Genomic DNA, 21,610 nt, shown 5'->3' on the forward strand with positions numbered 1-21,610 from the left:
GAACATCTGATGCAATGCCTTGGTATGTTGCTTGGTTCCTGCTGAGGCCCTGAAACGCTTTGGGAAGTTGCATCAGCCGTATGAATCGCTAAAGCTTGTGAAGAGAGTGACAACGCATTGGAGCAATCACAGAGTTATTTGTTTTGAGTGACAGTTCATCGAGCAATCGCGTTAAAAGATGGCAATGCCGGGCAAGTCATTTTTAACCAATAGTGTAACGAATTTGTTTCCTAGTCCCGCCCTATTTGGCGCACCGAAATCTGTTTGGGCAAACGGGGTAATTTGGTAACGCCCCTTTAAATATGATTGGTGTTAAACGGTAGGAGAGGACCCGCCTACGTCCTGCGGACTCTATAAAAGTAAGATCCCTGCTTCGCCATGTTATCGAAGAAACGCGTCAGACAGACAGATACATCTTGGCGGGTATATTAATACCATCTGGGCGTTAAACGCGGTAACATCTGTAAATCCTCGATCTTTTAATTCGGTTTTTTTTTAAGCCAACCATCACCAGCCGGCAAGCAGCTGGCAAAAGCGGGTTTTGTCTTTTTTCGACATTGAGCTAAGGGCCAAAGCGGCTGCCATGGATTTTTAAGGCATAATGCGGCATCTCTAATGCAATGGCAATGCACAGTGCAAGGCAAAACAAACAGCGAAATTCCATCTTCGCAACTGCCAAGCAGTTGGGCTCAAATACCGTCCGCGGTATACCTGCGAGCCAACCGGTACCTCTGCTCCTGGACCGACGGAAGCTAACGCTAGCTAGCTAGTCATCTTAGCTGGTTTAAAACAAATCATTCAGGAAAAAAGATCCATTCATTCATTTGAACGTCGTCAAAACTAACGATCCAAAAACAATGAAGCCTCAAGATATCATCGCCGGGAAGACCAGCCTGTGGATTTTCGGGTACGGGTCGCTGGTGTGGAAGCCTGACTTCAAATATCAGAGGAGCAAGGTCGGTTACATTCAAGGCTACAAGAGACGCTTCTGGCACGGAGACAACTTCCATCGTGGGAACGATGAGTTGGTAAGATGGGGCATATGTTTACTTGTTAACGGGAACATCATTAGATTGCTTAGGGTGGCATGATATGTTGAACAGCTGGGCTCACACTGCATCAGGCGTTGTCCGTGACGTGATTTATTTTTTTCTTCTTCTCTGCAGCCCGGAAGAGTGGTGACGCTGATCGAAGATGATGACGTAAGTGGAACTTTCTGCTTCCTATTGGTTTACAGTAGAAAGTGCAGTGGAGTTTCCAGTCTACATCAGTTAATTGAATGATGACTTAATATGTTTTCATCTTCCTCCACAGGAGACTACTTGGGGTGTGGCGTTTGAGGTGGCAGGCTCACAGCTGGAGGAGTCCCTGAAGTACCTCAATGTGCGAGAGACGGTCTGCGGAGGCTACATGACCAAAATGGTGGATTTCTTCCCTGAGGGGAATGACCAGCCTCCGGTTCAGGCGCTGGTTTACATTGCCACCTCCGACAACCCTCTCTACCTGGGCCCGGCCACCTCGGAGGAGATCGGTGCCCAGATCGCAATGTCCAGAGGGAAGACGGGCCACAACTTGGAGTACCTGCTCCGACTTGCGGAGTTCATGAGGAGCAGTTGCCCACATGTGGAGGACCATCACCTGTTCTCCATCGAGGCCACAGCATTGACCATGGTGTCTTACCTGTTAGCAGCACAGTAGCTCGTACCCTTTGTTTCACTAGCATGTAATGGAAAGAATACACTACACATGAGGCTTTGATCTGCCATGTTCTACCTGTGTTTTACATTCTGTAGCTTCACATCCTCATCACCATCCATTGTACTTGAAAAAGTGGAAAAAAAGAAGGGTAGCTTAATACAATCCCTACAATGTTCACTGTAAACACTGTTTTTCTTCACTAACTGTTTTGATTTGTACGGTGCAACTTCCGTCCAATTCAGAAGGTACTGCTGTCGCTCGTGGTTGAGTGCGTTGATGTGTCAAAGAATAAATCTGACTCTGAAAAGTTGCTTGTGACAACTGAGTGTCAAGTAAAATAAATACCAATTTAAAAAAGTGGAAAATGACTGTTTTTGTGTGTTATTGCTGCAACAGAAACTGTTTGTTTAAATGAGCTGTGGCTCTTTTAAAAGAAAAAGGCTCTGTTCTTGGTCAGGAAAATCTGGAGGTATCAAAAGTGGCAGTTTAATGAGTGCACAGCAAAGAGATGTATTCTAGAGAACTGATTTAACCAGAAATCCTAAAATAAAGTACACTAAAGGAGAAAATGTTTCTGTACTGCATTTTCCCAAGGAGTATTTTGTGGGGTTTGTTTTTTTTTTTTTTTTCCCCCTCCTGTTTAAAAACAAAAACACTAAGCACTCAGTGTGAAGATTGCAATTGAACCAGCTGACAGAACTTTTTCACACCAGCTAATAACCTGTGGTGAGGGAGGCTTTCAAGGTGTTTGTGTGCATGTCATAAGAACACAGACCATGAGGGTCTTCTCTTGCCAAGAAGCAGCTTTTCTGACATGCTCTTGGAATAAAAACAAAAAACAGACGTGCTGGTTCACATCTGGTTTGCAGACTGTAACTCAACAGCAATGTTCTAAGAAGTCAGTAAAGCTTTTTGAACAGGTCTCCTGAGTGCACATATACAAACATACGTCAGACACACCCAAACATTGGCCGGAGCAGCTTGTACCCTGGATGTGATTCAAGTCCAAGAGTCTATCTAGGTGAAAAGGCTTATATAACTGCTGACCGGGAACAAGTCCAGACCTGGAAGTCCTGTGTTTACAAGTCTGCCCCGTGGTCGTGTCAAGAGTGCACCAGGAAGAACACACTGCAGATGCGTTCACTGAGATGAAATCTCAGCAGGGTGACATGAAAACGGCGACATGGGTCTCAGGTGCATCTTTGTCAGTTTGATCGCCTCTCAAATGGGTTGTTTTTCTGTCATTTCCTTACATCAAGGCTAAGTTCTTCCAAATGATTTTTCATAAACAGACCTTACAGATAGTTTCTATTTTAAGTGCCAGAGGTTTTGAATATCTTATCTCTGAGATATACGTTTCCCTCCCAGTGCAACGAAGCTCAAAGCTCCCTGTAGCACAAAAAAACCCTACATTTGGCAATCTTTATACAGTCGACTTCTTTAATAGTTACTCCAACAAAAACTGCCCATGGCAAGGTCTGCCTATTCTGAGCAACAGAGATCTAATTTCTTGGAACGACTACAGTAGAATAGATTAAATGTAATTTTAAGATTGCTGTAAGGACCACCCATTAAATTAGGGTTGAATGTGACCCTTGGCTGTATAAGGATGTCTTACTAATGAGATTACAGGTATAAAGTTTAGTTTTTCTCTGTAGAGTTGTTAATCGTACCTTTATCTTTTTTTTAAATCAAAAACATGTGAATTTTGGTTTCTGGTCTCTGAAGTCCCAGTTTCCAGGGGTTTTGGTGAGTTTATGAATCTATGATTGTGGGATTGTCAGGAGATGCCGTAAAATCACTTTCTGGCTGAAGGAAGAATACAGAGAACCTTACAAGGGTAAACAAGCAGAGACATAACAAGAGGGGTGCCAAACAAAATGGTTTTAAAAAAAGCCACAGGTGAGAAAACATTTGTGTGATAACAGAAACTGCTGTTTCTGAGCTTCAGATGTTATATTTAAATAAAGGGCTGAAATGAATATTGTTTGTATCTATAGCCACGAGGGAAATAAAGCGTGCAACTACTGAGAAACTGACATGAAGATGTCAGTGTTCTATCACTGTTGTGCTGCACACAGATGTTTTAGTTTTCTGAGAGATGGCAAGGCATGTTTCTCAGCTGGCAAAGTGATGTTTCCACCTGGCAGTAGTCTACTAATATGTGACCACCCATTTGTGGAAGATATTAAGTAATATGAAGCTTTTATGAAATTTGTGGCCTTCCAAATCTCATTAAGCCCCCATTCAGCTGTACTTTTTAAACCTAGTACTTCTACAAGCAGAATTATTACATTCTTGGTCCTTTATTCCATTTCTTTTCTTTGCCAGTGCAGATTCCCTCCACTGTTGCAGACCTGAAGTCCACAACAGCCTCATAGATTGAGAGGCAGGGTACACTCTGGACGGGTCACATGGCTAACACAGAGAAAGGCATCCTTTCACGGTCACATTCATAGTTAAAATCTATTTAGAATCGCCAATTAATGTAACATGGATGTCTTTGGATTGCTGGAGGAAGCCAGGGTACCTGGAGAGAACATGCAAACTCCAAACAGAAAAGCCACGGCTGGCTGGTGGGTTTGAAGCAAGTAAGCAAGCAAAAATTAAAAAATTAAAAAAATGGAGAAAAAAAAAAGGGCTTTTTACATAAGAGTGTGTACTTTTTATAAAGTTTCACTTGGTGACCACTTTAATATAACTGTGATAATTAATTAATATCAATTAATATTGATAGTTATCATTTTTTACCTTACAGCCTATTTATATTTTTCCAGGATATCATACAGTGAGTTAACCCTCGTGAAGCAATGGGTTCAAACCCAGGACAGTGCTAATGTAAAAACCAACAAACAAACAAGCAGCAGAATCAAACTGCTCAGATTTCGCCATCTTTTATTTTCAGTTGACTCCTGTTAGTAAAATGACAGATGCATTTCTTCATATGTACATGTGACTTATAAAAATAGTCAGGCAAATGAGAGAAAAAGCCAGAGGAAATGTCGCTTTCATTCATCATTATGTACAATCGATATAGAACATTGCATTTTATTCACGCTATAAACACAAAAACAAACCCATTAGAACAGATGTAGTGCTCAACTCAGGACACTGGTGCACACCTTTTTTTTTTTTTTCCCGTTTTTTGTTTCTGAAACATGAATGACATCAAAGAGAACCACAGATTTGTCATCACAGAAAACAATTTTGGAAAAAGTAAGAAAAAAAAATGGCTCTAGAATTCGCAATTTACAGTTTACAGGTGAAGATTTTTCCGCAATTTTTGTGAATCGCCTGTTTTTAACTTAAATAACTTAAAACAACCAAAATAAATGTGAATCGATTCATACGTTTAACATTAGCAGCATTGCTCTATCAATCAGTACCCCTTATTTTAGTAGACCTTTTCTTTCTTTTTTTGTTTTTACATTATTTTCCCCATTGGACACAAAAAATAATCAGAAATTTTCCATTTCCACCTATACATGAACACATTTTATGGATACAGTTTTACCTGCCTGCCTGTTGGTTTCAGTACATCTTTCATTACAAAAATAGGAGCTTTAGTACAAAAGCTGTTTGGTATGGTGGGTTCACATTAAGCTTTGTAAAATGCAGACTTGTCCACCAGCTTTGCGCTGAACATATCTACAGAACAATTAAATAACCAAATGTGCATGTAGGAGAATCAGTAACACAGAACAAAAATCTAAATAAAATAACAATTAAAAATAAAAAATAAGGGAAGACGTGGCTCAGTGCATTTGACAGGAACTCCTTTTTCTCGCTACCCGGGCAAATCCAAGGATCTGAAAAGCCCTTTGAGCTACACGCCTTTGGGTTTCCTGTCGTCAATAGTAGAATACAGCTTGTCTTCTCAAAAAAGCACTTAGAAATACTTCTGTCAAAATTCAAATTAAAATGCTCAAGGCAGTGTTTTTGTCCACTGCTCTGGACAAAAAAAAAAAAAAAAAAAAAAAAACTAAATGAATATAAATGAACTAATGCAGAGGCTGGTTGAGGCTGTACCTTTAAATTGTTGTGGTTACTCTAGCTTCTATTTAGTTGCTGAGCCAGAAGGGAGAGCGTGGTCCTCCAGGTAGTGAGCCTCAGTTACTATAAATACTCTTGTTTATTAGTTTAGGTGGGCGGGGAGGGGGCGGGGGGTATCTCTGGGAATCACAGTGAAGAGCAGGTCAGTTATCTGTCAGGGCATATTAATACGAATATGCGTACACATGTATCATCGAGCCCCAGGACCGCCAGGACCCTTTCCTTTCCTGACTGCTCCGTGGCTGCTGTGGTGGTGGCTGTGGGCCAGCTGTTTGTGGGGGCTCGGCGTGGAGGTGCCTCCTTTGGTCTGGGGGGAGGAGCTTCTGCTGAGGCTAAAGGCAGGACTAGTACCAGACCGGCCCAGGGAGGTCTGCAGAGGGCTGGATGCAGAGAGGCCCGCTGAAATTAGGGACAGGAAAGGATGAGGTTATTTATCATGTTCAAACAGCCAGTTCAGTAGGACATAACTGGCTTGTGTTTGTTTTTTTGCAGTGATACCACAACAAAATACATCGGCCTCAAAAAACCAAAACAAAAAAAGTCTCGATTAGACATCTCTGGGAGAAGTTCATAACAGTGTCAACTGTGTGGCACTGATTGGAATGTGGAATGATTATGGACTCTAACAATCTTCTCCTTTGTTACTTTCTTTTGGCTTAATGTATCCATAACAGGAACCAGTAAGGTATTCATTCAGTGCATTCATTGTGGCTTGAAAAGAGATGACAGGTCAGCACTCTGGCTTGAAACATTGGTGAAGCTGTAACGTTGTGCATGGGTAGTAGACGTTTAGCTTGCAGGGAAAAGGACAGATTTTAAAACAATATTTTTTAAAAAACTGAGTTACTCTTGAGTTAAGAGTGCTCATTTGAAAATATGGATGTATGAACATGAGAAACAGAACAAGCATGTTTGTTGTGACATCAACAGTCCTTAAGAACATTTGTCCAAGAAATGCATTGACAGGTAAACAAAGCACACATATTCTTTTTGATTTCTGGACAGCCAGTGCCTGTGCATAAAGATCCGTACAATATTTACATACCTTTCGAAACACTGTAGCCATAAGCAGCATAAGCTGCTGCCGAAGCAGCTGCCGCGCCTGCCATCGCTCCTGCCATTGCTGCTGCACTACCTGCAGTTGACTTACGCCCGCGTCCTTTCCCTCCAGTCTTGGCACCGCCTCCAGAGCCTTTAGGCCGCCCACGACTCCGCCCGGACCTGCCTCTGCCTGGACTGATTGTGTCCGAGGCTGAAACACCTGAACACCACAGGCAATAAAAGGAAAAAATAGTAAAAAAAAAAAACTCTTCAGTATTTTACAGTCAGGCGGGAATCAACATCACTGTCAGAGACACTCAGTTTGGTTTGGCCTTGACCCAGTCTTTCAGAGTCTACTGTGGTCATTTCTCTGCAACATTTAAGCGCAATTGCACATTAATCACGGCTCATCATTACTGTAAGTGCTGGCTCAAGCAAAAAAAGGAACACTCTTCTCATTTTCCATACTGTTTGCACAATCAGAGCCAGAGTGGTGATGTACCTAATCCTCCAGTACCTTGTCTTCTCCCTCTCTGACTCCCCACATCCCACCACTGGTCTGCATTTCTCTACACGTTTCACTCCAAATACTCTGGATTACAACCTCCCTATGTGGGGAAAAAGGCCCTACTCTATCACTAACACCAAAGCACACATGAAAACCTTTCATAAAATTCCCCACGCTTCCCCCGACCTTCAGGTCTAAATTTCACTCTTCTTTCCTTTCCCATTTTCAAGTTCACCAGTTGATTCTTGATTCTTTGCTTTCCATCTCATCTTCCAAACCTTTCATTTAAACATCATCTACATCTCTGAAGGAACCAACTTTCTCCCAGCTTGCTGGCTCTGGTTATCACTGCGCATCAATAATCTTGCTGGCAAGCACCTCTTAGCATGGCAGCAAAAATTCCCAACAGGTTTTAACGAAGAAGTATGGATTTAGGAGAGATTATCTTGCCGCAAAAATTCCAAAGTGAAGATAAAAGGAAAAAACATTCACCATGTATCTTGATTTCTGAGTGCAGCCGAGCCAAAATAAAATTGTTATAAATGTAAAACAAGCAAGAAACGAGCTGCATACAGCTTATGAGGTAAAAAGCCACTTGTCTCAATGGACCCCAGCCTATTAAAACACAAGGCGAGATAGCAGAGAGAACATAACAAGCCAGCCTTCTACGTGCAGCGATGACTTTCATGTAAGTCACACTAATTTGCTATTCTAGCAACAGTAGAACAAGATAATAGTCTCATGGAAAGGACAGATTAGGTTTTATTTGGCAACTCCACACTTGGAAGAGATTATATGTACTTAGATTATTTTTAGTTAGGACAAACCATTAGGTTTCTGATAGTGTATGAGATACGTTGCTGGGTGGGCTGGCTGTTTAACACTGCCAAAAATGCATTGGCTAAACAACCAGAGAGCAAGAGAGACCTCTAAAGCCTTTATATAGGAAGAACACAACTTTTAGCACCATTTACATACTTTGGGCTTAAGTGACTGTCTTTAATGCTACATATATGCTACATATTTATTTGGAAACTTTGAACTTTAGCTGCTGATATCACTCACTATACAAACGGATATGTCCTAAATTCAGAGGTGGGGAGTATCAGTAACAAGTCAAATCTGGTCTTGATCTACAGCAAATTTTCCAGGGACACCAACTGCAGAGCAAGTCTATGCAAAGTGCAGAAAAACATAAAGTATACTGCTCTACTCGCTCCATGAACGATGGCTAGACTGAAATTGTTTTCTCACCATTCATATTGTCAGAGACTGATCCAGACACAGAGGCGGGTGAGTTGGTGGCACGAGACTGAGGCGCGGAAGAAAGCGGATCATCCACGATGACGAGCATGTCGCTGCTGCTCTCATCCGCGTCGGCATCAGGAGGTAATGAGCCGGGCTGGAGCTCGCTACTTAAGGAGATCTGTCCATGCATAGGAGTACAAACAGACATACATACAGGCTGCGGGTCAGCACCACAAGGGAACGAGGAACCAGGTAAGTACAGTAAAGGGCAACAAGAGGAACAGTCCGAGGAACAGAGAGGAAAGGAAAGGAAAGGAAAGGAAAGATTCAATGTGCAGGGTATAAAAGTGACAAATGGTTGGGAAAAGGTAAGACGGACAGAAGAGTGGATCGAAAGAAGAGGAAAGCCGGAGAAGAGAATATAGGGGAAGAATTAATAACCCAAAAGAAACAAAAGATAAGAAAAGAAAAGGGGAGGAGGACTAATAGCACAGCATGCAAAGTAAGATTGTGAGTTTGTGGATGCAGGCCAAAGAAGCCTAATGGAGCAGCCACAAGTCATCACATTTAACATAAATCTCATCCCTTTCCCGCCTCATCTATGACCTACACTTTCACAAAAGCCTTTCTCTCTCTTTATCGCACACATGCACACACCATCCATCTCTTCTGTTTTTCCTCTGGATCCCTCACCTCGCTGAAAGGACTGGGCATGGCCGAGTCCATCTCGACGCTGATGAACGAGTCGTCTCCATCTGCCGACAAGTTAGAGTTGTCTGCTGAGGGGGCGTGGGAAATGACCAGGTTCACTTCCTTTTTCCTCTTGTTCTCCAGCTCCTCGTTCTTCTTCTGAAAGTTAAAAACAGAAACGAGAACAGGAGAGGGTATTGATGAAATCAATTCTGCTGAAGTAGGGGTGTGAAATTATTTTTTCCTCTAAAACAGAATTAACCTAACTAGTATATATTAAACCAGTGGTTTAAGCCACTTATTGTTAGAAGGCTTTGCTATGCAGATGATACCCAGCTATATCTATCAATGAAGCCAGATGATACAAAATAACTACTTAAACTGATGATCTCTAAATTCAGATAAAACATAGGCTATTGTACTCTTATTATTATTTCTTATTATTAATTATTAATCTCTGACTCTCTTCCACAGTGGGTCTTTTGTCTTGTCCTATCCCTCCCCTTATCCCAGACCTGTCACAGCAGATGGCTGCCCTTTCCTCAGCTTGGTTTTCCTTCCTGGTTTCTTCCTGTTAAAAGGCGGTTTACCTTCCCACTGTCGCCACTTACATACAGGGGTTAGGTTTTCTCTTATTAACAGAAAGGTCTTTATCGTACATTGTAAAGTACCGTGAGATGACTGTTGTTGTGATTTGGTGCTATATAAATAAACCTGAATTGAGTTGAACTGAATGCGCTGACAGTCAGTTGCATGGCATATACATTTTCTGTTCAGCTCTTGAGTTCAGAGCAAGACAAAACTCAGCAGCCACTGACCAGATTGCCATGAAATCCAGTATGGATATGATCCCCAGAGGAAGATATTTAATGATTTTAGATGAACCTCTGACCTTCCATCTGACCCTACTTTAGTCACTGACTATCTCAAACTAGTGACCTGATTTCTGTCAGATTCACCAGCTATGTACTGTATAATATCTCAAAGGAATAAGTCATAATGATTTCAATGTCCCCTCGACCCTTCCTGCAGCTTCACTATCAGGTCAATGTTATATTATGTTAGACAGAAGAGAGTCTATCGTCTAACAGACAGACTACAGTTTTCACTCTTGAGCTGAACACAAAACTTTCTGTAAAAGTTTCTTCCAGGACTCTTGTCTCCTTATCTTCCTACCTTACAATTTCTTCCATTCCAACTTTCTCTCTAACATTTCACATGTGTTTCTACTCGAAGTATTCTACATATTCCACTCCACATCCAGGCAGCCACCAACTCAGTTAATCAGTTCCATACCTTCTCAGCATACTTCTCCCTCTTCCTCTTGCGCTCCTTCACCTTGCTGCTCTCCTCTTGCTGCCTCTTCTCCTCTTGCCTTTGGCGCACTACAGAAAGAGACACAATGTTTGTTTTCATATTTTCCTTCCCCTCACAGTGAAACTCTAACATCTGCCCAATCAAAACACTCACATTTCTTCTCCAGCTCGTCATCGTCCAAAAGCAGGCTGACCACCTCTTTGGGTTTGAGCGTGTCTGGCTTGAAGTTGCCTCCAGAGATCACTACCCTTTGGATCTTATTAAAGAAGACCATTAAAGCATTAATCACCTCTGTTATTAATATGACCATTATGCACTTGTGTTATTTTGTTGTTGTTGGTTTAAAAAGAATAGAGGATATTTTTGACACACCTCGCTCTTTTCCTTGGCCCGCTGCAGTATCCTCTCCTCGATGGTGCCCTGACAGATGAGGCGATAGACGGTGACCTGTTTGGTCTGACCCAGCCTGTGAGCCCTGTCCATGGCCTGTTGGTCCACTGTGGGGTTCCAGTCACTGTCATAGAAGATAACCTGCACAGGAAAAAATATATATGTCATAATATTTTTCTCTAAAATTAGGATATCCATGTTTACCACATTGTCTAATTTTTTTTTGTGAAGAAAGCCTGAGCGTGAAACAGACACTCCCTTCTCTGCAATTTCGGAGACTAATAACAATGACGTGTTTTCCCAAGTGAACTGCCTTTTAACGTGACAGATGTCCTGTGTTAACAATCGCTTCACGCTCATTGTCATGAAAGCTAATTTCACTCGAACAGGGCTACAGGGAGTTTATAGCGAGACATGTTAATAAACACTGACATTATCATTTTCAGAGGCGTGTTTAGCCCTACTGATTACATACACAATCATGCTCCTTAGTCATTATCCAAACGTATTTATTTATGCTGAAACTGTGTTTTACGACAGAGAATGTGTGCTGCCCTGGATATAGACCTTTAGTAAATGTTAGTGCTATTTAAACTATGATATGGTATCAATAAGGGGCTCACAGTGTCAGCAGCAGTCAGGTTAATGCCAAGCCCTCCGGCCCGTGTGCTCAGCAGAAAGACAAAGATATCCGTTCTGTGGAGGGCAGTGAGAGAGGAGTGGGGGGTGGAGGGAATAGAGGAGGGGGACAAAATCAGAAGATATCATTCCCAACTGCAGCTACAGCACAAATATCCACATATCATGCCATTAAATGAAGTTGCAATGTAAGTTAAGAATAAAAATGTCAAGCTTAAGTCCTGTATAGGATGTGAAATGTGCACCAGTAGTGAAAGCCTTGCAACATAAAGCAACTTCAATAAACTCTAATAAACTTCAAACTCTTTTGTCCTCCAAAAAGAGTAATGCTGGCGCCTGAGAGCTATGTACTAATGCAAACCAGAGAATGTGGACTAAACACACCCATATATATTTCGATGTATGGGTGACGTCTTATTTCATGCATGCACAACCACTTGCACTCTAGGTCGTATTTTATCTTTACCCACCGACTCTGGAAGTCAGCCACCATATCCCTGCGCTCAGAAATCTTGGAGGATCCATCGAGGCGCATGTAGGTGTGCTTGCGATAAACCATGTACTCCTGGAAAGATGGGACAAAGACAGTAAAGAAAATAATTACTAATAAATAAATAATGACTCCTCATTTATTCTGGTCTTTCACAGAGCAGAAGGTTGGCTTACTTCCAGTATGGAGGAATATGTAGATATAGAATAACTGATTCTAATTTTCACAACATCTTTTGCTTTATTTTCATAAAACCTATAACTAGAATAACTAGATCTGCATCAAGTTAATAAAAAAAACTAAAACTTAACTCTAGGATTAGCCAATATTTGGCATTCATAGATCGCTCTCACCACTGATTTCGAAACCAGCAAACCAAAGTTATCCAAACTTCAAATCCAAAACTCAAATCTCAAACTGTTCTTCAGCCTCTGCTCTGGGGATCGCAAGCAGCAACTACACACTGAATTTAATAAGCTCTCAAATATGAAATTCTATTCTTTCTCTGAGGAGTGGATAAAGCCTTCAGCCCTACTTGTTAAATTTCAAGGGTCAAGAAATATTCATCTGTGCTGTAAGAATTTCTTTCTGACAGCAATTTTGTGTCCAAAATCCCAAAATCCCACATTTCTTATGTGCATTCGCTGGAGTTGAAACCTCAATCCGAGCCCAGGGAGGCATTGAGAAATCAAGAGCTTGATATTCTATCCCCCCCAAAGTCTGCTAAGCTGCGCTGTGTGCGCCTGTGTGTGTGGGTTTGATGGGAGGAGCTCTGAAGTCAGAGCAACAGCAGTGATGAGGTGACTCGCTGAGCTTCCTTTGAGCGCTGCCCTGAACTCGCGACCTCCTCGATGAAACATGTCAGTCCCCCCTGAACCAGTTACAATAAATGGCCACACATAACAACTCCCCTCACACAGCCATTATCAATGATAACGATGATTTGAAGCTATGTTTTCTATGACCCCCTCCAAATCCCCTTTCACGACACCCGGGGCCCTCAGTCCCAGCAGGGCCTGCCCCCTCATCGCTCTGAGTGTCTGGCTCTGTTCCCAACAGCCCCATCTGCTCTAACTGAACACTACATTAGGGACCATTAGGGCAGCGCTCGCCAAAATGCTGCTAACCTTGTTGAATTGGGCTTTGGTATCTTGCCAGCACAACGCTGCTGTCTTTCTAATCTCCATCTAAATCAGCAGAATCAAAGTTTTAGAAAAGTTACACCTGAGAGATCAAATTCCTCTGCAGCCTTTTTGTGGTTTACACTTGGAGTCCTGGTTAGTTGCAGCATGCTTTCGATTTCTTCCAAGATGCCACACTGAAATATAAATCCCAACAGCTGGCAATTTTCTACAATATTCTGATCCAGTTTGTGCTAACCGTAGGTGAAAGTGTGATATTTCTGCAGTTTTTCACTCATTTTCTAATGTATTCCTTTACAAATGTTATAAATCAAGCACTATGTCGGGTTGGCCTGACTGGACAAAATGTTTACTTTTTTCATGCAACTATCATCGGCCCATTATGAACCACATATCGCCAAAAAAACCAAAAACAAAACAAAACAAAACCCCTATGTTCCCTGAAGTTCACGACGCATGGGAACACGCAAATTTGTTTTAAGAATGCCTGATACTTTTGTATCCACTCCAATTACAATTTTGCTTTTTCTTTCAAAGTGGCTCTGGGAACACAGGCTGTTCCCAACTTCCTGTTAAAAATGAGTCCCCACAGTCAAGCAAATGCTGTTAGATTAGTGTGCGTGGTCACAGACTGTTCCTAACCCAACAGCTGTAATAACTGAAAAGAACATGCTGTGGCACGATAATAAAACAGAGTCCACCTCAGAACTGAGCTGGGCTTAAGACTGTTATGTCTGCTGTCAGTGACATGGTACATACAACACCTGCCCAAGACCACAGGAGCAGCAGAACTTCACTGACCTTAACTATTAAACAGTGTTTCCAATTTTAGGCATTAATACAGATGTGTGAAAAAACACTTTGTAAAACATCCTATGGTGTAGTCTATGCACATTTCTTTTTGCATGTGTGGCTGAATCATTCTGCAATTACAAAAATGCTATCTGGCATTGGCTCCTATGCCAGTCTGTCGAGTTTCTCCGTGTTCGGTTTCTCATGGTGACTGCAAAAGCAGATCGTGTTGGCTTTTTTTCCACTTAATAAATGTTTAGCCACAGTTATTTAGCATTAAATTAATGTAACACTGAAGAGAGAGTCTATACACAGATTGAAATAGCAAAGAAAATGAGAATAAATATATAAATGACCACATTTTGTTTCACAGACGCAAAGCATATTGCCACTGAGCGGACAAATCAGTGTGTGCGCGTGTCATTAAATGTCTGGGGAGGGTGTGTGTGGCAGGCTTCTGCAGGCTATATGAAAACTACATCATATCTTTGACAGGTATCAACACAGCAGTATAAATCACACCTTAGCAGAAAGCTCATTGGACCTTTCTATCCCCCTCTAGTACAGCATACTAAGAAGTGAGCGACCAAATTGCATTGAGGAGAATGAAATGCAGGAAAAATGCAATCTCTGGTTCACTACAACAGTTCAGATCATTTTGGCTTCAAAAATAGTTCCACAATATTACAGGAGCCAAATGACCGCAGTAAGTGTCAGCAAGCAAGAACATGGACTTTGATTAGCTACTGCTAAAAAGTCGCATGTATAAGCAGAAAACCAGTTCAGACAAGGACAAGGTGATGAAACCTGCAAAACTATTCATTCATCAAAACCACAGTGTTAACAAACACGGTAACTACAACTCCACTCTCTGGCTTTTCCTTCTGTGTCACAGGCCGTAGAGTTTCTATATTTGCAATCATAGTGTGCAGAAACGTACAAACAAACTGTCATAATATGTTCCACAAAATAATCTATGCAGAAGCCGTGCTTTTCATTGAATAATAGGTCACTGTGTGTCACTCCAACACTCCAAGACAATTTCCCCTCACACCAAACTAGTGATGGCAGCTGGCCGCCCCACCCCGAGCCTGGTTTCTATTAAAAGGACGTTTTTCCTTCCCACTGTCGCCAAGTGCTTGCTCTTAGAGGGTCGTTTGATTGTTGAAAGGTTCTCTGTATTATTATAGGGTGTCTGCTTTACAATATCAAGTGCCTTGATGTGATTGCTGTTGTGATTTGGCACTATATAAATAAAACTAACCTGAATTGAATTGAATAATGAACAAGGCACACCTGAAAGGCAAATTGCATTACCGGTACTTCATTTACAGACAAAATTCTATTCTGGTTTGGCAGCAGTTCCAAGAGACTGTGGGCATTTCCCCTCATTCCTGCATTTTAAGCTTTGCAGACTTTGCAGTAAAATGATGTCTAAAAAAACTCAGCTTAAATAGGAAGGCAGTGACTCCGTGGTCCCGCTACACTATCAGCTGCTGCCAAAGAAAGCAAACAGTGTTATTTTTCTTTGGGCCACCCGAATCTTAATGATCCATCAACTGACCGCGTGATGTCACCAGAAGAACCGGCAGCCGACTGGTGATGATAACAATGATGATAATGACACAGATCAGCATCAACTTCTCCCGCACTCTCTCTCTTAGTCAGAGACTCACTTTCAGATAATGAACTCCATCTGCAGATTTATTTATTTTTTTAGCTATGACCAATGACAAACATGGAAAAGGAAAAAAAAAAACACTGAAGCCAAATTGGGTGAATGTATGATTTCATCCGTGATTGCCTTGAGCCCATTAGCAGAGGAGATGCTGTCATATACAACCTCCCCCTCAACCAACGCCCACCTCCCATTGCATTATGAGGTCACTTATACACAATGACTTCTGTGATACACAGGGCGCTGTAATGTTGTCTCATTAAATCATAGCTAGAGGGAACAACTATAGGTGGGGCAATCAGTGAGAAGAACACTAAAGCAGAATGACTAGCCAGCATTATCGAAGCCATCTTGAGCATTCTCATCACTGCCGTTTTCCAGTGGCCTTTAACACGAGGCATTCTTGCTGTTTTCCAGACACACAGGAAGACGGTCCTTAGCCACCTGGGCCAGGTCCATCTACCATCAAAGCATTTGGCTGTGGAACTGGCTCTGCACTGTGTGAATAGGGACAGAATGACATCATGCGAGAGGCTTTTGGCTCCATAGTGATGTTTGCAACAAATATGGAGGCAACAACAGAGTACACCGAGGCTGTCGACACATAATCACTGTCAGGGCTGTGTTTCAGCATTATATTCCTGTAGGGAGAGCAGTAATGCACTTCGATCTTCATCTTGGATTCCAAACTGACAGCCTCTGACCTTCCAATAAGATTATAACTAACTAAGAAGTTGAAAAGAAAAACATGCATGTGGGTAAAAGTAATACGGGTTCATTTATCAAGCTCAAACCGGGAAAAACGGATTTTGTGATCGTTTATTTGTTCCCACCTTTTCCTCATCCATCTACCTTTGTCTCGGTTTTCATGTTATTTCCTTCTCCTCTAACCCCAAAGACCCTGCCACTCCCATCACCCATTTCCCCTCCACTTCCCCGCTTTCCTTATTTCACCCAGTTATCCCTCCCATCTGGCTGCCTCCCCTGCAGATGAGACCCCTCTAATTAGTCCTGACCTGTTAATTAGCAGTCTAATGAGTGCACCAACGAGGGACAGGCAGGTGGTTTAGAGGTGCTGTAGCGCCACACCCCAACGGTTACACTGCTCGGGTGAGGAGCTTAAACAACTTACTTGGAAACTTGGAATTGATTTATGCAGATATCTAAAAGATTTAACTCACCTTCAGGTTACATATTACTGAATGGAATTCAGGACGTTACTTTTTCTACACTTAGCAATAGTGTGAGGGTAACTTATAAATAGAATAGATATGAATAGAGCGAGCAGAGCTGTAAAGGGGCAAAGGTAATGAAAATGAGGAACAAACTGTTCTATTTATAGATGTATGCCGTGTATGTGTGCTTTTATACCTCAAGCAGGTCTATCATGCGAGTCATCTGAGAGTAGATGAGGACTCTGTGTCCCTGAGCCTTTAGTCGACTCAACAGGATATCCAAGGTGTGGAGCTTTCCACTTTCTGTAATCAGGCTTTCCTTATCTGAAAGAGGGAAAGAAAGTTTTACCACACAAACCACCCGGGTGGCAACACAGCAACTTTTCCATGTTACTCTCAGTAAGTAGCTGTGTGATGAAATCACATTAATCACTGAAAATATTTAGTGAGTTGACACAATAAAATATCTGCTTACTTACAAAGTTAAAAAAACAAACTCCAATCAATTCAGAAGTTAGATAAGACTCTTGAATAACCCTTTTCACCAGAACAGATAGAGCTGGGGGGGGGGGGGGGGGGGTCGATCCTCCTAGATCTGGCCCTAATTTAGTGACCGTTTAAATAAAGCCTGTGCCCTGATTGACTGTGCTGTTGCTGAGAGCAGAGAGAATAAGAGACAAAGTGAAACTCTGAGGAAAAAGTGATTTACACTCCATTTTAGACAAAAGCACAAAAGGTGAACAAACAGGCCTGGCAGTTGGTCACGTTTCTGTTGATACCACATCAGGTATTCGCTGGCCTTCAAATGATTTACCGACAAGAGCAATGGGAAAGAGGGGGGTGTTCTGACCCTGGGTCTGCTGCTGAAGTGGTTTCCTCGATGTCCAGCTGATGAGGAATTAACGTCATCTGACACAATGATAGAATAAGGAAAAAGCTGTGCCTGCATTCGACCCTGTGACAGGCACACGATGGTGTTTGACCGAGAGGTCGTGGCCCTGAGTAGGAAGAACCTAAGGCCAGGTCCAGGGTCAGGGGACAGGGTCAGGTCAGGATTAGAAGAGAGTCCCTATGGGAGAGTGAGGCTTGACCGTCTTACATAAGAGGTGGACTCCTGTCCCCCAAGCCCTTTTGTGCGCTGCAAACCTGGGCTTACAAATATTTCCCAGTGTTATTTCTTCACTTTGCTTCGGCCATTAATTCAAAACACATTCTCCAAAAAGCAAAAAACAGACTGGGATACCTTCAAAAAGAATAGCCTCCTGGAACATATTTGAAACATGCAAAAAAAATTGAAATATACACCTGTGTTAAAATGTACCACAGACCCACAATCTCACATAGATCTTTTTTTAAGGAGACCTTTCTATGCTAATTTGTACTTGGACTGAACCCTGACCTGTGACCTTTTAGTATAACCTTCTGAAAAAATGTCAGGCCTGGCAGAGGTGTTAAAGAGGAACTAATAGAACAGATGAATAGGTGAAATGCTCTGGGGAAGTATTGGAGAGCTCACCTACAGGTCACTGTGGAGTGGTGTCAGCCTGTCAAATACATCCAGTCCTGGTCTCACTCACACTCACAACCTACAGCTCCTGGGAATACGCTGGCAAAATTTGTTCTGGATTAAATTCATACATGTCTTTAATTTCGCTTGTTGTATTTTTCTTCTGGACAGCTGAAAAGCTGAAAAAGGTTAATGTTTTCTGAGGCGCGTAGCTTTTTTGTCAAGTATCCTGTATTTTTTTCCATTTGCAGAAAAGAGGATTATGCAAAGGTTTGTGTGTTGACCGGTCAAAAAGTTGGCTTGAACATGAAAGAGCGAGACCACAGTGGAGTTTGCCACGTAGAGGAAGAAGTGCAAAATATCAAAGAATCACGTAGGAGAAACGCAGACAATGGCTGCAGTGAATAGTTTTGTTTTAAACAGTTTCACTCCACTGCTAAGAATTTCATTGTATAACATGACTACTGTCTCCTTTGCAGCTAGAGCAAGCTTAAAGACGATCAACAGCACTTGCATAAATAAGAGTAGCCCACATTACTGGTTTTTCCATGCATGGCGTAGATAGCAACATGTAAATGTGGGTCTGCAAAGCTCTACGTAGCACCTACGCACTACTAACGCAGTATCACGCAAGTACTTTACGCCATTACAATAAACAAAGAAGTTCACCAACAACACCTGGAACCAGCTCAACTGAAAGGAAGGTCTTATAAAGAGACATTTTAAAGAAGGAGACATGGAAAAAAAAATCTATAGGAGACTTCTCTAACAGTCAAACTGGAAAGCATGTGAGCCAACCGTGCTTTTGCTACACCCACAGTTTCAGCTTTGTAGAGGGCGCATCTAGTCATTATAGAAGAAAAGATGTATGTGTACTGCATGTTTTCACAGTTTATCATACAGGCTGAATTAGAATGGTACTTGTTCAGTGCTCTGGTAGAAAGAAGCTGATAGTTACTGCACTGCTGGCTGAGCTGTTAAAAAGCTGTAATGTTATGAAGCTTTGCACATGCATGGTGTGTGTAATGGGTTTAGCTGAACATTTTAAATATACAGCTGTTATGTCCTGATATTAGGTACGCTCTCTCCTTATTCAGACAGAGGCTTCGAAATACCCAAATAGCTGCTTGGGGGCATTACCAAGATGGCTGCCAAAGGGCAAGACTTGCTAGAAAGATTTGGTTAGCAGGATGAGCGTTTTATCTCCTGTCATTATGTAAAATTAAAGGTGTAACAGGGGTCTACATTTAGTAAATGACATGCGTTCTTCCACATCAGTATCTTTTCTCATTATATTGTAAATACAAAAGAGAAAACACCTACAATGAATTGAGCTAACTCACAAAATATTGAAAAATTGTGAAATGACATAGGAAATGCTTTAAGGAGGATAATGAATGGCTTAAATAATACACCTATAGCTAAAGGCATTAAAGTACAACTGAAGCAGATTCGATGTGACACTTTATTTACTCTAAAATAGGCAGTTGTGCATTGCTGTGGTTCTATTCGGTTTGTACAAAGAGCCCAGTGCACCGCAAACCATGAGATACACAATGTACCCTTCCGTGAAAGGCCTGTAATTGGCCTTGGCGTCAAGAAAGTTAATGGACTGAGAAAGTAAAAGACAAGAGAGGCCGGCATGCAGCAGATTAGACATGCAGAACAGAAAAAAAAAAATGGTCCAGACAGAGAGGGACAGACGGAGAGGAAAGGGGGTCTGTGGTGGCTCCGGCTACAGCGAAGCTGGATTAGCCTGGTGGTGGTGGCGGTGATGTTGTGGCTGAGATCAGACAGGGCCTCCCGGCCGCAGGTGCCAGTCTAACCAGGGCCGCTGCTCAGTCAAGGGCACTGACTAACACTTGCGGGCCACGCTGCCAACCACCCAGGCGCAAAACCACCACTTGGCAGAGACACAAATACTCATATAAGACAACACTGCTAAACCCCTGCTACTGATCTGTTTCTGTTTAGGAGATTATATTTAAGCCTCCAGACTCCAGTGTCATGTTTTAAGACAGGTTAAAAGCCCCTATCTGAGGATTTTTCTGGCCAAAGAGGACTAAATGTTGCATGTACTTAAACTAAGTCTTGAATGGCATTAACAGGCAATGAGAAAATCCCATATTAAACAGTTGGATACTATTATTCTTGTATACAGAGACGTGTCAGTCACAATAATCCTTTTGTTTATGACTGGATTATGAGGGAGACCATTAATAGGGAAGCTGCTCTGCTCCTTAAGAAAGCAACCTTCTGGTGTTTGATGACACCGGTGACCATGATACAGCATTTGGTAGTTGCTTATCGGCATCACTTGATCATCACCATATTGAATTCTGAGTTGCATTCATACACAGAGAAATTATTAACACAAAGACAATAAAAAAGGAAAGAAAGAAAGGCAAGCAAGAAAACAGGCAGAAAAAAATCGTCCCACAGCAATGTGGCTTATAGAGAGGTTGCAGAGTTCAAGCATTTAGTACTGCATTGAGAAAACCCCAGTTTCATATTGCTGCTATACTCTATAAAAGGGAAGCCAAGAAAATGAATAATTACAATTTGGGAGGACTTTGGTGGTCTGTCTCATTCCAATGTAACACTTATGCTTACATTATAAGCTACATGTGGTGGCAATGAAATGCAGGACCACTGCCCTTAAGCGTGAGCAAACTGGATATAGTAACTACGCATGTACCATGAATTATGGACGGTTTGGAGGAATTTAAATGAAAAGGTCGATACAGCTAAAAAACAAACAAACAGTGTGTTGGCTCGAAAGAGTCACTAAAATTCATTGACATAGCAACAGCAATATTATGTAGCTGATTGCAAACAAAGAGATCATGTCCAAATATGTTGTGGTGTGTAGATCAAAATGTGGAGTAAAACTGAAAGCAAGAAAAAAAAAAGGGGGGGGGGGCACAAAACAACTTTAAAATCATGGCCTGACAGGGATGAGGACTGCGATAAGACCACACCCCAAAACACGAGCAAATCCCATGTGGTGTCACACCACTCTGCCGTTGCTATGGATACACATATCAAGCTTCACCACCTGCCCTGCCCCCCTTTCACAGCACCCCCCTCCTCGCCACCACCACCCGCTTCAATCCAATCCAGTCTAACAGAGGTATTCACCCAGCCAGGCCCTCCCCATCTCCTTCATGCTTACCGCCTGCTGGCAGATTAAGCTGCACTCCCTTGTCCCTCCTCACACCCCCATTCTACTACATCCACTG

General features: G+C 42.1%; 2 protein-coding genes across 3 annotated transcripts in view; one reads left to right on the forward strand and one right to left on the reverse strand.

The window, feature by feature from the left end:
* Positions 1-375: 375 nt before the first annotated feature.
* Positions 376-2,076, forward strand: chac1 (ChaC, cation transport regulator homolog 1 (E. coli)). Its single transcript, XM_080883788.1, has 3 exons — positions 376-1,028; positions 1,167-1,202; positions 1,315-2,076. The coding sequence occupies exons 1-3, from the start codon at positions 858-860 to the stop codon at positions 1,696-1,698; spliced, it is 591 nt and encodes a 196-aa protein (XP_080739914.1). The 5' UTR covers positions 376-857; the 3' UTR covers positions 1,699-2,076.
* A 3,761-nt stretch (positions 2,077-5,837) lies between these two features.
* The window catches only part of ino80 (INO80 complex ATPase subunit), a 38,265-nt gene continuing 22,492 nt past the window's right edge, over positions 5,838-21,610 (reverse strand). For both annotated transcript variants that reach the window (XM_080882334.1, XM_080882333.1), the window contains exons 28-37: positions 17,058-17,185; positions 12,055-12,149; positions 11,569-11,641; positions 10,928-11,086; positions 10,709-10,811; positions 10,535-10,623; positions 9,242-9,397; positions 8,555-8,726; positions 6,797-7,012; positions 5,838-6,150 (exon numbers count right to left, since the gene is read on the reverse strand). In XM_080882334.1, coding sequence (XP_080738460.1) covers positions 5,942-6,150; positions 6,797-7,012; positions 8,555-8,726; positions 9,242-9,397; positions 10,535-10,623; positions 10,709-10,811; positions 10,928-11,086; positions 11,569-11,641; positions 12,055-12,149; positions 17,058-17,185 — 1,400 coding nt within the window. In that variant the 3' untranslated portion in view covers positions 5,838-5,941. The remainder of the gene's footprint in view (positions 6,151-6,796; positions 7,013-8,554; positions 8,727-9,241; positions 9,398-10,534; positions 10,624-10,708; positions 10,812-10,927; positions 11,087-11,568; positions 11,642-12,054; positions 12,150-17,057; positions 17,186-21,610) is intronic.

Source organism: Rhamphochromis sp. 'chilingali' (assembly GCF_963969265.1).
Source record: "Rhamphochromis sp. 'chilingali' genome assembly, chromosome: 5".
Classification (NCBI taxonomy): domain Eukaryota; kingdom Metazoa; phylum Chordata; class Actinopteri; order Cichliformes; family Cichlidae; genus Rhamphochromis; species Rhamphochromis sp. 'chilingali'.